This window comes from Furipterus horrens, unplaced genomic scaffold, assembly GCF_987537825.1.
Source record: "Furipterus horrens unplaced genomic scaffold, mFurHor1.1.pri manual_scaffold_15, whole genome shotgun sequence".
Lineage (NCBI taxonomy): Eukaryota > Metazoa > Chordata > Mammalia > Chiroptera > Furipteridae > Furipterus > Furipterus horrens.
The window spans coordinates 11,354,720-11,369,765 of record NW_028327185.1 but is presented as its reverse complement, the minus strand read 5'-3'; the positions used below and the strand labels follow the sequence as shown (position 1 = coordinate 11,369,765).

General features: G+C 34.6%; 1 protein-coding gene across 2 annotated transcripts in view; it reads right to left on the bottom strand.

The window, feature by feature from the left end:
- Nucleotides 1-15,046, bottom strand: part of AHCTF1 (AT-hook containing transcription factor 1) — a 74,134-nt gene that overhangs the window by 50,504 nt on the left and 8,584 nt on the right. For both annotated transcript variants that reach the window (XM_090263523.1, XM_090263524.1), the window contains exons 2-5: nt 11,043-11,170; nt 8,856-9,109; nt 5,606-5,786; nt 1,283-1,490 (exon numbers count right to left, since the gene is read on the bottom strand). In XM_090263523.1, coding sequence (XP_090119649.1) covers nt 1,283-1,490; nt 5,606-5,786; nt 8,856-9,109; nt 11,043-11,163 — 764 coding nt within the window. In that variant the 5' untranslated portion in view covers nt 11,164-11,170. The remainder of the gene's footprint in view (nt 1-1,282; nt 1,491-5,605; nt 5,787-8,855; nt 9,110-11,042; nt 11,171-15,046) is intronic.

Sequence of the window (15,046 nt, the reverse complement as noted above, 5' to 3'; positions counted from 1 at the left end):
GATTTTGGATTAAAATTACAAAAGCACATTCATATACGTATGTGTGAATTAGTCCTTCCAGTACATATCATATAAACGTGCACCGCTGTGCACGATTTGCCAGTAAGAGGCGAATGAGAGAGGGATGAAATACTGCTACACTATATTTTAGCTGCTTGGGTTTAAGGGTCAGTCTTCTCAAAATGACTCAGAACCTGAAGAGTTCCCATAAAAAGCATAATTAGCCAGAAAATGGCAGTGCTAGAGAAAACACTGCAGAAGCGAGAGGCCCCAGGTCCTCTCTCAGTGGCAAGCCAAAGATGAGAGCTGGTAAAAAGGTTCAGCAGAGCTGAGATGAACTTCCCACAGGGAGCTACTAGGGAACAGACAGCAGTGGCACTTCATCACTGGTGCCTGACAGGGAAATGTGACTTTGAGGAAGTGCAAAGAAAGTCTGTTTCCCTAAGAGGCTTGTAATACTCGACTCTTAATATCATCAAGGAAACCACCAGGAAGAAATGGGCCTGGTTTGAGATGAGGGAATATTCTCATTTTCCACCTCTCTTTTCTTTACTTCGAATTTGGCAAGCAGATATCAATTTGGTGGCAAGACTAACAGCAAAACGTTGCAAGGGTGACTATTTTGTTGACTCATCTGAAAGATAAATTACTCAAGATAGCAGTCTAATATATCTTGAAAAAAATGAAGTATGAAATTGACATCTTGAGACAAATAGACATTAACTTAACTATTAATAGAGATTAAATTAAAAACCTATAATGCCTATTTGCTACCTCCCTCAATAAAGGGGTACCTCCCTCAATAGTTCCTCAGCAATTTTAACACCATAAATATTAATAAAAAGTATCAATATAATTGTATTTAGGGTTTTTCACAGCATAAAAATTTTAAAAACAATATTTTATCTTGGCCTGTTTTTCTGTCAACTGTGAACAACTACTTTACGCCTATTTACAAACATAGTTATGAAGAAAAGTACTTCTGAAAAGAATTCATACCATAAAGCACATAGTTCATCTGTAGTCACGCTTTACTAGCAAACTGAACACTGAAATAACCGAAACAGCTTTTAAATCTACACTAAATCAACCTAAAGTCATTTCTTTATTATACCAGGTCATAATTTAATACAATGAAAAATTACTCAGTCATTCATTCAATCATAAACCTATCCTACTTTGTTCTCCATAAGCTAATTTTAAAATACTAATAGAATACAAGTTACGTATATTCAGAAAGAAATTAGCAAAAATCTAGTCACAGAAAAGAAGTTATACTTACTCTCTCTTCATGCTTTTCATATTCCAGAGTCCTAGATAGCCATCAGAAAAACCAACAGCAAGCTGATTTGTCCTGTTTACGTAACTAAGAGTTGAAACGGCTGTTCCTGATGGGCTTCCTAACTGGAAACACAGATGGCGTCCTTCCTTTATCGCACTTTCTCGGATGCGTGGTACTTCAGCTGGGATACCAGCTATAACTTCAAGGTCTTTAAAAAAAGTGATGAGATTAAAAAAAAAAAAAAAATGAGTCACCCATTATTCAAGTAACAACTGAAGACTGCAGGGGTAAATCAAAATGAGATTAGTGCTAAAATATGCTGAACTAAAAATGGCCACCCTCATCTTCTTAAATGCTGTGAATTTTTAAAATGCATTTAATTATGTAATTTTAACCCAAATATATCCCTTGGAGAAATGCCTGGTTTCAGGGATGAGGCAGAAAATATATAAGGTGAGCCTGGTACATCTTAAGTGTCAGAAATGTAGAAAACACTAAAATCTAAGAGAAATTTGTCAGACTACATGAAAGAGAACATTTTAGCATCAAAAAACAACAATTACCTGAAACTAATATAAAATAATACAGAATGTAAACTGTAATTGAAAAATAATTTTAAAAGAATAAAATAAATAAATTAAAGACATTAAGTATGTAAAACATCATGAGTTCCTGCCCTCCTCACCTACAAAAGACCTACTGAATCACTGGAAATAAGTGGGTTCCAGCTTCTTACTCTGAAAATCAGTACTTAAATACACAGTAAGCATCTATCCTGCTTTTTCTGTAAAAATTGTATTTCAGGTAAAACAACCCGAGTTAATGAGAAAATTCTTAGATTAACAGAAGTTTAAAATCATTACCTAATCAAAGAAGAGTTATAGGCAACAATCTCAATAAACAATTATTAGAGTACGATTTCTCGGATAATTTTTCACTGTGGGGGGCTGTCTTGTGCACTGTAGAATGTTGAGCAGCATCCCTGACTTTCACCTTCTAGAGGTCAGTAGCACCATCTCCTTCTAGTAGTGACAACCAAAACTGTCTCCAGACATTTCAAAAATTTCCTAGACGGCAAAAATCACCCCCAGCTGAGAACCACTGGAACAAAGGTTGATGGGAAACTATAAATAGAAAGAGGAAGGATCATGCTGTCATCAGCCAGAACCCAATGATCACCAAATGTGAAACAAGATACCATGTATCTCCTGATGTAATACAATATGAAATACCCAGCACTTCTGAAGCATCCTTACCCAATGTTAAGAATGAATCTAATCAGAGATACAAAATGTAAATGACACAAGAAAATATGAGATGTCAAATGTAATGTGTGGACCTTGTCTGGATCCTGGCTGAAACTATCTAAATGCAAAAAGATGCTTTAGAGACAATCACAGAAATCTGGTTATTAGATTATACCAGAGATTTCAAACTTTCATCTTATGGCACACATAAACTGATTAAAATCCTACGAATACCAAAAAATATATTTTTGGCCGATCTGACAAAGAAATAGGTATAATTTTGATTCATTCATTTCAGACAGCTACAACAATCTAAGGGAAAAAGAGGTCAAAATGCCTCTAAAATAATCAAGTATTGTATGTTTTAAAAATTCTAATGGCATACCAGTTGAAAATCACTGTACTATACCAAAGTGCTAGAATTAATGTTGCTGGGAGTGGTAATGACATCATGATTATGTAGTAAAATAATCATTATTTGCTTTAAATTGATGCAAAGGAAAAGGAAATAAAAGAAAAAAGATGCACATATAGTAACTTTGAAAATAATTTAAATTTAGGTGATGGATATGAGTGAATTCTTACATTCTTTTATCTACTTGAAGATGTTGGAAATCTTTAATAAAAAAGAAAAATATTCAGTCCTGTATATTGATATTGTTGTACAAGGGCAGATACCCTCAATGCTATTTTCCCATGGTTCTTGAACAGTTACCCTCCTGATCCCTTCTGTTTCTGATTATTTTTTTCAAAGAACAGCAAGTGATTAACTTTTGCCAAAATAAAGTTAATACAATGAAATGCTGCATACTTATTTAAGAAAGTAAGGTAGACCCTACAGGTACTGATTTGGCAGGATGTATAAGAAATACCATTAGGTTTGGAAAAATTGCAGAACAGTATTTATAGTATAATATATAAATGGAAGAAACTTCATTTTCTTTGTTATGTGTATTTGAATAGTCTAAGCAGTTGTAATCATGAATTACCTTTTAAACAAAAAACAAATTTTGCATCGAACCCTAAAACTCAATTTTTGTGTGCTATAAAATTCAATGGCTTTTCATAATTGAGAAATGGTTCTGAGCTCTGATCATAATCCAGAGTTTACTTATAAAATTATCTTTGTGCTAAATTCGACTATGGATTGTGAAATTCTGAACTAAAGGATCTTTTAATTCTATTTTGATATGAAAAGTTTTAATTATGAATGCAAGCATTTTAATTAGCCTTAAAACTAAAATGATATCATATACAAAACATACCCTGGAACAAAACTTCAAGACTACTAATTCCTTTATCAACTTTCTATAAAGTGCAGTTAAACCATTTGTAATAGTATACAAATTCACTTTTAGTTACTGTTATTTTTGTTAATTATTTTCATTTAAACTTTACCGAGGACTTTATTAATCAGATCTTCATACACATCAAAATTTAAGGTATGTTTTTTTAATGATTGTAAAAATTTTTCCTCTTAAGTGCAGATGGTCATTACTTCTGTCAAGTCAAAGTTTTTTCAGGTTTTATTTTGCAGATTTAAATTTAGTTCAAATGGTTAAATATCTCAGTCAAATTCTGGTCAAATTTGTACAGCTTGCAATTTTATTTGTTTTAATGATATTCTATTAATTATACTACAAGTGTCCCCATTTCCCCCCTTTGCCGTACTCAATCAATTCTCTGAACATCCTGATCACCAGTGTTTTGAACTCTGCATATGAAAGGTTAGCTATCTCTGTTTCATTTAGTTCTTTTTCTGGGGTTTTGTTCTGTTCTTTCATTTGGGCCATATTTCTTTGCCTCCTTGATTTGGCAGCCTTTCTGTCCTGATTCTGTGTCTTGGTAGTTGAGCCTAATGTAGTAGGTGTCCTGTAGGGTCCAGTGGCACAGCCTCTTCTATCACCCAGGCTGGGTACTTGAGGTGTACCCTTCATGTGGGCTGAGTACACCCTCCTCTTGTAGTTGAGCCTTGGTTGCTGTTGGCAGATCACTGGAATTTACCCAGGCCAGTCAGTACAGCTTGCAATTTTAAGCAGTTTATTACATACTGACAATTTTTATTAGTTATATTTATTATAAATTGAGACAAAATACTGATCGTTATCTATTTCTTTGCTGATCCAGAAGTGAACAGATCTGCAATACTACAGGACTGCTTTAAAAATCAAAAGGTCTTCAAAGGTCAAATCGTCCTTTCCTGAAACACACATTTTTAGAAAGTTTTAAAGTTAGTTCTCCTCCCTACATAAACCAATCAAGAATCCCATAAATTTAAAAAGGAAAAAAAAAAGCAAAAGCGCTTGGGTTAATTTATTAATATAAGGATTAATATTAAATAGGAAAAATTGCTTCTTTTCACTTTTAAAAGAATTTGAGTAACATTCATTCTAGTTTGGGATATTATTTTGTGAGGGAAGACTTTCAATCGCTGGTATTTCCTACTAAATTACTTTATTTGTATGTTGTCTTACCACAGGAACACAAACAACATGCCAAAACACTAGGCCATATCCTACATGGATGGATAATAAAATCTTTTTTCTTTTTTTTTTTTAAGATTTATTTGTTTTAGAGAGGTGAAGGGAGGGAGAAAGAGGAGGAAACACTGATTTGCGAGAGAAACATGGATCCGTTGTAAGCCCCCAACCAGGGACCTGGTCCCAAACCCAGGCATGTGCCCTGAGTGGGAACTGAACAAGCGACCTTTCAATTTGCAGGACAACATCCAACCCACTGAGTCATGTCAGTCAGGGCGGATAATGAAATCTTGATTAAGATTCAAGATTTTATACCTTTAGCCCTTCTTCTGACATTTACTTAATAACATACTATGCAAGTATATATTTGAAAACAAATAAATGAATATCCCTATCTCTTTCAATACCTCCATTAGTATATCGACACTTCAGCAATAAAACAGTCTAACATTAAGTATTAGGTCCAAACAATAAAAGAAACAAAGATACCTAAAAATTTTCTATATAAAAATTTTTGACTTTTTGAAAATCAATCCCTTATAGCAGAATATTCAGCTTAGTCAATTTTTGGTTTCAAGTCAAGGCAGACTAATTACCTGATGCCTCTACTTCATTCTGACTGCATGATAAGTCATCAAGGCATAGGTCAATTAGAAGAATCTGTCCAACATTAGTTACCACAGCTGCCACACCAAAAAGCCATCGCAAACTTGGGTGCAAATGCTGCGTGCTTGCACTGGCTCCTCCATGATTAATTACAGGCTCAATAGCTGTTACCTAGAAAGTAGAATATATGATGAGGTTAAGGCAGGTTATTAGCTACAACATAATGCAATCTTCCAATATAAACAGAATTACACCATTATTTCAATATAGTAAAAAAACATGCAGTTGAAATAACTGATGTTTATTAAGAACATAAGACAGGAATTGTGCTAATTGGTTCCTTCAATGTTCACGATAGGCCTTTCATATTGGACTATAATTATATCTGTTTAAAGATGCAACACCGGGAGGCTTATAAAGGTTAGCTGAATTATTCAAGTCATACATTCATTAAATGTAAAATTCAAACCTAGATTTTTCTCACTTTAAAGCTCTTAACTAGCTACTCTAGGATTATGAAGAGGAACAAAAATAAATCATTCCAGAAAAACTTAGTTTATTCTAAAAAAGAAAGAAAAAAAAGTCCTGTTTATGCCTTAAAGCCATTAGAGATATAATGTTCTTTAAAAGGGCTATATTGTAATGGACTTCACACAAAGTGTTAGCAGTGACTCAATCATTGACACTTAAAAAGGACTGAAATTACTTAAAGAAAATCATACCGTAGCTGTGCTATGGAGTTATATTTCCCCCCTTCATCTCATGAATGTCTATACCTATTTTATTTTATACTTAGCTTTCCTTCTATTTCCTATTAATTCACAAATATTAATTAGGTGTGATATATGACAATTAAATATTTGGTGATTTCTACTAGAATACTGATGTATGTCCTTGAAAGGAAAGAGGAAATGTGTTATCAATGGTACATGCATCAATACAAAATTAAAGTTTGTTTCAGGCTATAATTTTTTATTAGACAAGAACCTGGCTCTACCTATATTTCTTTAGTACACAAAACATTCCGTAGTATTTCTAATTCTGAAAGCTGTAATTTCATGGATTGTCTTTTCTAAATTATGATAATGTCATCTATAAATCCTAAAGCATATTTTCTTCAATTTCCTCAATAAGGGGTAAAAATCTGTCACAGCTTACATTCCTCATACAAGTACTATAGAAAGTAATCAATCATACTACTGTATTTAATTTTAAAATAAGGCAGTTAGAAGCACACAAATTTAAGAGGGGATACTGTGCCCTACCCCAAGAAACAGCTAGTTGATTGAACTTCCTTGGAAGTTATCACGATTCTCCCAATCTTTCCCTTCTCCTATATTCTCTTTCCCACGTGATACCAGCCATCCCCCCCACCCCCCAAATGAACTACGAGAACTTAGGTAAGTTCCTTCTCAATTACTCTTATCCAAATACTCAACAAGGCCTGTCCCTGTTACCTCCTGAGTATACAGTGAAGCTGTCCCAACCCCCCTGTTTTCTGTCATTTCCTTGGTTCAGTTCATCATCATTAGCTACCTGAACTACCCGAGCCCACGGAGCTTTTTATACTTCTGCTTTCAACCTAAAATGATTTCACTATATACTTTAGGAGGAAGTTGCTACTTGCAAACAAGGCTATTCACAATCTCAATCTTCACCAGTTCTGGCTCCTACTTCCTACTTCCCCTCTGCCCCGGCAATTCTAAATAAGCCTAGTTTTCCAAATGTTCCACATACTATGACTTTTTACATGCTGGTCCCTTTGCCAGAAATGTCCATCCTTTTGAGTAGAAACTATTCAGGTGTTCTCCATGTTCTAAATGGCTGAATTTGTGGAAATACTTATATTTATGCTGTAAACTTAGTATCAGTCTTCTACTACTAGACCACAAGCTTTTTGACAGCATGAACCTAGTTCAATTCATCTATTTATCCTCAAAATCTAGCTGCACACAGCTTGATTTATAAGTAAGCACTCAATATATGAATTAGTAAATTAATTCTGCCTTAGAATCATCACCACTGCCAAGTATATATAAGGTATTAGGCTATAAATTACTTCAGACCTCCACATTAGCCCACGAAGTCAGTTTCCTCAACTGTAAAAATACATTTTGTCATTAAGCTCCCTTTTAACTTTAAAAACTCTATTCTACGACTATATACATTACATATAAATACATACATATATTTTTAATTTTAAATGTTTATTGATTTTAGAGACGGAGGGAGAGAGAAAAACATCAATTGGTTGCCTCCCATATGTACCCCAACTGGGGACTGAACCCACAACCTCAGTATGTGCCCTGATCAGGAACTGAACTCCCAACCTTTTGGTGTATAGGACAATGCTCCAACCAACTAAGCCACACCAGCAAAGGCCATACATACATTTTTACATATATCTAAGTGAATACTTTTTTCACACCAAGTATAGAAAGAGTTCTACTCTTTTAAAACTTTATAGTTATATGGGGGTGTGTGTGTGCATTTTAAGGTATACATGTTCTCACCATGTATAGAAGAGCAGCAACAAACCTGCTGAAGACAAATTAAATTCAAAGTACTTCTATAATTACTACTGGATAAGATCCCCAACATATGAAGGACAAACAGATATTAGAATTAATAAATGGTGATTATAAATGAAACCATTATTTAAACATATTCTTCGATTCTTAGTAACAAAGACATGTTTTCCATATTGCTCCAAGACCATACAGTTGCCCCTTAAACATACTGGTTTGAACTAGATACACAGGTCCGCTTACACATGCATTTTTTTCAGTACACACAGTATGGTAAATGCATTTTCTCCTCCTTAGGATTTTCTTTTTTTCTCTAGCTTACGAATACAGTATTAACATACAAAGTATATGTTAAATGTATCAGTAAGGCTTCTAGTCAACAACAGGCTATTAACTTTGGGGGAGTCAAATTTATATGCAGACTTTCAACTGTGCCAAGAAAGGGTGGGGGAATGGTGGCTTTAGCCCCCGCATTGTTCAAGGATCAGCTGTAGTCTCAAACAAAAAGAGAAAAAAATGCCCACAGTAATAAGTATTTTTATAAACTTTTTATTTTGAACTTCTAAATGAAAAATAACACACTTCCATAAAAGTGAACCAATGAGAAGTATACACATAGATCAATGAATTTTCACAAAGTGAAAATATCTGTGTAACCATTAGGGGTTCAATTTTTAAAAAAGAATATCCGCGTGTCTTAAACAGTACCTACCCTTCCAGGAAGGACAACTGCTTTAACCACTCGTGATATACCCAGGTCATACAGACAAAGAACACTCCCTTCTGCGTCTTCCAATCCAATTAACAATCCGGTCCTCTTCTGCCAAGAGAATTCTTTCACAGCTAGGATTATAGGTGGTTCCTCATTCACTCCACTGAATCTATACGCAGATAACCGCTCTCCTGTTAAAGAGTTTACTACCTCAAGTTGTGGACCACAAGTCAAGTAAGCAAGTCCATTTTTCCCTAGAAGAGGAGAAAATAAAAAAGCAAATATAATTTATTTTAATATTGTATGTACACAACAAAATTATAAGCTTTTATAACATGTATAATATACAGCTCATTATACAAAACTTTACATGATACCTCCAAACTGAAATCTAAACAATTATAAAACAGTGGCCCTCAATTAAGTAAAATAAACTGAACTACTACCAATAATAATAATAATAAATAATAAAGGCACCATACTCTGTGATTAGATACATACCTCAATATTGAGATAGGGCAACTAAACACTCATACAGTTAAATAACTTGACCAAAACCACACAGTTACTAATACCAGAGCCAGAAGTGGGATCCCAAGTCTGTCTAATTCCAAAGCTCATACTTTACCTACATTACACCTTAAGAGTTAAAAAACTAGGTGTTGTGAGCCCTGGCTGCTGTGGCTCAGTGGATTGAGCCTCAGCCTGCGAGCCAAGTGATGCTGGTTCGATTCCCAGTCAGGGCACATGACTAGGTTGCACGTCAGGTCCCCAGTTGGGGGCACGAGTGAAAGGCAACCACACAGTGATGTGTCTCCCCCTCTCTTTCTCCTTTCCCCTCTCTCTAAAAATAAAAAAATAAAACAAACAAAAAAACTAAGTGTCATAAAATACAACACATACTATTCCAGAAGAGCTCAAATTCCAAATGAGGAGACACACTGTAACTAGCAAAACAGGAAATATCAGAAGCCCTTCTTGGCCCTTACTAGTCATGTCTGGACGTTAAACTACGTGCAATGTAAAGTAACTAGAGGGTATTAAGCTGGACAGTGACATCCTGATTTATGTTTTTAAATATTACTCCAGCTACTAAACAGAGAATGAACAACAAGGGGGAAACACAGACAAGCAAGGAGATGGGGATCTATGCTTGACTGGTTGCCATTAATAGGGAAAAGTTGATTGACTGAAGGTTCATTTTAGAAGCAGAACTAAAAGGATCTGCTTGCTGATGAGTAAGATATGGGGAGATGAGTAAAACAGAAGAATCAAGAACAGATTCTGAATTTTCCCTTGGGGTGCTAGGGGGAATGTCTCTCGTGAATCTAAGTAGATATAGTTGAATACACTAGATTATGGCTGAGGGGAGGCTACACAGTTTCATGAAACAGCATGGCACAGTGGGTTCAAAGCTCATTTTTGCCACTTGCTGTGCAATTTAGATCAAGTTACTTCACCCATTTGAATCTGAATTATACAGAACAGTGACTTCTTAGAATAGTACTTAACCTCAATGAAAAGTTGTCACAGTGCCTAGGATATTTAATACTATTTCTACTTTTAATATTCAAGAGAATAGCATTGTAAATAGCTAAGTGACCAATATATATGCTTTGCTTGTCTTCCTGCCAGGAAGGATGGCTGTAATATTCACTTTCAGAAAGGTCTGCTGCAGTACCTTTTGCTAGACTAAAATCCATAATTTAATGGCTTCTTTGATATGGTTTTCTGCTGTATTATAATATCCAATTATATATAATCCATTATATAATGGAATTACGAAAAGACTTTTGAATATTTTATCTTACCCAGGGCCCTAAAAATAAGAATTTTTCTACTCATAAAGACTCTTCAGGTTCTACTTCAAACTCAGCAATAAAACGTACTGATTATAAAGAAAAACAAGCTGTGTTATTTCTACTTTCCAAATGGAGACACACAGTACTAAAAGATATAAAATATATGGTACTTTTAATAAGAAAAAAATAATACCCGCCCCCAGTCACTGAAAATGTGTTCTAGAGCATGTAGATGTTAATACACATGTAGTCATAGATGTTATATAGTAATCTAAGACCACTCTAACCAGATTCTGCTTCTCATCCACATTAAAGAAATTGCAATATCGATGCATATTAGTATCTTACAAATCAGATTAGTAAATTTTCAGCAACATTATTTTACCTGCAGCAAACTTTCCACGAAGTATGGATTCTAATGTTATTTCATCTTCTCCAAGGGCTTCAATAGTCACTTCTGGGAACTGCAGAAGACCACTAGTCACTTGTGCTGTTAAGTCTTGCATACTTTCACTGTAATTATTTTTAAAAGATATTATTATGATATACTTCTACTATCTCTAATCAGAAGAAAAATAAAAAACACACAAAAAGTTAAAAAACTAAAACTAAAATCTGATTATAAAATACGTATTATGTGCTTCTGGGTCTGAGGTATTATCTCCTAAGAAAGTTATTTCCCAAACAGCCTCAGGAGAGTAGATTCATTAAGCCAGCTGTCCTAAAGATATAGAGATTCCCTAGAATTAATCTTATTGCCTAATGACTCTCAAAGAACGCGTCACACACCAAAAATATTATTAATATATACTTTAGAAAAATTACTGATATGGTAAAAGGTAAGAAAACTCATTTAAAAATGTCCAAATCCACAGTAACCTCAGGAACTGAGTTAGATACATGTCTTTAACTAGACAGAAAAAAAATTTTAATTATCCTTCATTTCCAATATATAGAAGACTAGATTCCCTGAATGATTCTCACTGTAACCAACTAAAAATGATGGTTAAAATATAAAAGTATTTTTTTCAATGATTAACGAGTTGGCAAAGCCAAAAGGGAAGACAGCAGGAATTGTGGAAGACAAGTAAACTGGCTTGGGCCTTGAGGATTTGGGCCACCAAATCCAATCCAGGTGACCCTGATCTTGTTTTCAGCACTCTGAGGTCCACAGAGCCAATGCAAATAAGCAAAGAAGAGGCTTCCCACCCCACCACTCTGCATTCAGACTCCACAAGACTGTATCATCAGCATAAAGGCGAGCGCGAGAAACAGCCCTTGTGCAGGACAGAGAGCAATAAAGTTGCCTGCTTTGACCTTGGCTGTAAGTTCTACTCAGAAAAATAAAACTCCCCTTCGCACAAATTAGTGGCCGAATTCAAGCAATGTCGTCTGAAAATACTCAGATGAATAATTTATATCAAGTATTCTCAAACTGGTAATGCTCCAAGCAATCCACAGAATCCACCAAATAGTCTCTACAATTTCAGAGTTCTCAAAGATGAAGTTCCAACGAAAATGAACTGACAGTCAAAATAACAACATAGAATTAGGATATCATGATCAACAGCTAGTAAAATAAGTCTGTCAAATACTTCAGATAACGAGGAAGAAACTCTAAAAATTAAAATAAAAAATGGTCGAGTAGATTTGAAAAAAACAGAACTTCTAGAACAAAAAATGAAATAAGTAAAATTTAGAACTCAATGGAAAAAAATGTAGCAATGAGAATGTTGCAGCTACATGAAAAAATATGAACAAATGTCAGAATATAATATTAAACAATAAAAGCAGAAAATCGTTATAATAATTACATTTATAAAGCTAAAAAGACTCTAAATCTAAACAAAATATTGCTGAAAGAAAAAAACATATGTAACAAAACTATGACTAAAACAAGAAAATCATGAACACAAAACCCACAATGGTTACTTTTGAGGAGAAAGAAGGGATTAGAATGGAAAGGAATATACATGGGATTCCAAGGTAATGGTGAAGTTTTTTCTAAAATTCAGTGGTGAATACATAGGTAGGTATTCACTGCACCATGATTCTTTATAACTTAAAAACATTCTTTTGTGCCCTCTCAACAAATAACAGACAATAGAGGGAGAAGACCTAACGTGTTTATTCAGACTCCCCCTAAGTTCCTGCCAATGTAACACTAATAGTAAAGAATAGGCAATTCTAAAAGCTATTTCTCAGATTTGTGATTTGTAGACAAACACCAATTCTCTGAAATCAGGAAGACCAGTGAACCCTATGTAGAATAAGAAATGACTTACAACAATAGTAGAAGCCAGAAGTCTGAAATGTCTTCAAAATTCTAAACAAAAGGGCCACCAATATACAATTGATATATAGCACTGAAGTTATCCTTAAAAACAAATTTTTAACAAAAACTGCGTTTACCACAACTTAAAGGGAATTCTAAAGGATTTTAGGCAGAATAGTGCTCAGACAGAAGGTCTGAGATACAAAACAAATAGTGTGTCAAATACTGGAAATAAATGGAAAAATCCAAAATACAGACTACACAGCACTAATAAAGGTCAATGCATGGGATTTTTAAAAAGCATCCATAGTCCTCTAACTGTCTGAGAGAACAGATACACTGGTTCATTTTAAGACTTTGTTACCTATCCACGTTGAAAATACATATATACAGTTGATTCTTGAATAACAATGGTTTGAACTTCATGGGTCCACTTATACAAGGACATTTTTCAATAAATACTATAAATGTATTTTCTCTTATGGTTTTCTTAAAAACATTTTCTTTTCTCTAGCTTACTTTGCCCCATCCCCTGCATTGTTCAAGGGTAAAATAAATGTGCACTTGCATGTATGTGTTCACACACATACCCATCATGAAGCAATACAGAAGAAAGTAAGTTAAAAAAAATCCAGAGAATTCTAATAGCCTTCAGTTTGGAAAGAAGTAAACTAAAGGGGTGAAGAGATAATCCCGGGAAAACTCCAGGAAATTTTCGGGTCTAGGAGCCTTTAATTACAGACACCGCAGACCTCAGCAGAGGTCCACTTATTAATCTAGGGCACTGTGCTGCTTTCCTGGGAGAAAGGCATTAAAAGTCTAAAGGAGCCTTCCTGGCAGGAGAACGATCCCAGGTACAGGTCATTTCGCCAGGTAGAAGGTTTCCTAGCAGGGATTCAGTTGTCACTCTCACAGAAGAAAATCAATACTATCAAACTGAAATCTGTGGTAAAACAATAGTACAAGCCACTCAACAGACCTTCAGAACCAAACACACACTGATTTATTGATTTATTTATTTAGAGAGGGTAAGAGAGTGGGGAGGAGAAAGAGAAAGAGAAACACTGACTGGCTGTATTTCGCATATGAACACACAACCCAGTCATGTGCTCTGACCAGCAATCAAAGCAGGGACTTTTCGCTTTGCAGAATGACACCCAACCAAATCAAGTCACACCCGTCAGAGCCAAATAAACACCATTTTTATAAGAAATACCTGCTGTATTAAAAAACTCCTGTCCCTTAAATTTTGGTTTATTTTTCTCACAAAATTAATTTTCTAAACAACAGCATTTAGTTTATTCCATTTCATAAAATTAGTCTCTATACAAATTCTTCTATCTGTATATCTGCGCACAGAGATGTAAGAGTCACAAAATGTCAGTACTGTTTACTTTTGTGATCCAAATATGGGATAATTTGTTTCTTTATATTTTTTGGTATGACTTGGATTTTAAAAACATTTTTAATTTTTATAAAATTAATAACAATAAATAACTTTTTAAATCTAAAATGAATACTTTGAAAATGCAAAAGATAGCAATTCTGAGAAACAATAACAAAGTTTAAGGACTCACACTACCTGATATCACCCCAAAACTCTGAATTTAGCTAAAATAATGATCCTTCCAGAAACTTTCCTTATTCTCCAACGCCAACACCGCCCCTTCATGTCTACGTTAAGTTATAATTCTCCTATTTGTTCCTAGGAAATCTGGTACTTCCCCTATCTTGTATGCACTTATCACGCTGTATAAATGCCTCTTTGTATCCTCAACTAGACTGAAAGCTCTCAGGACACAAACACATACCTTACTCATCATTTAATCCTAGTAGTACCCACACTGTGGAGAGTGTACAAAATATTGGTTAAATATATGAATAAATGGTTTCCTTCTCCCTTTACCATGCATGATGTGTTCACCAAAAACTGCCCATTTTACAAAACAACAAAATAACCTGCACTCCTATCATTTCTATTTCTAAAGACTCAGCCTGTTAAATGCCAGATCTCTAACTAGACTGTCTATGGCCTTTGACCTTGTTCCTTGCTTTTGCCTTGCGATTCTTACTCTTTACCGAAAGCTATAATTGGCAAGTACTTAACCCCTGTC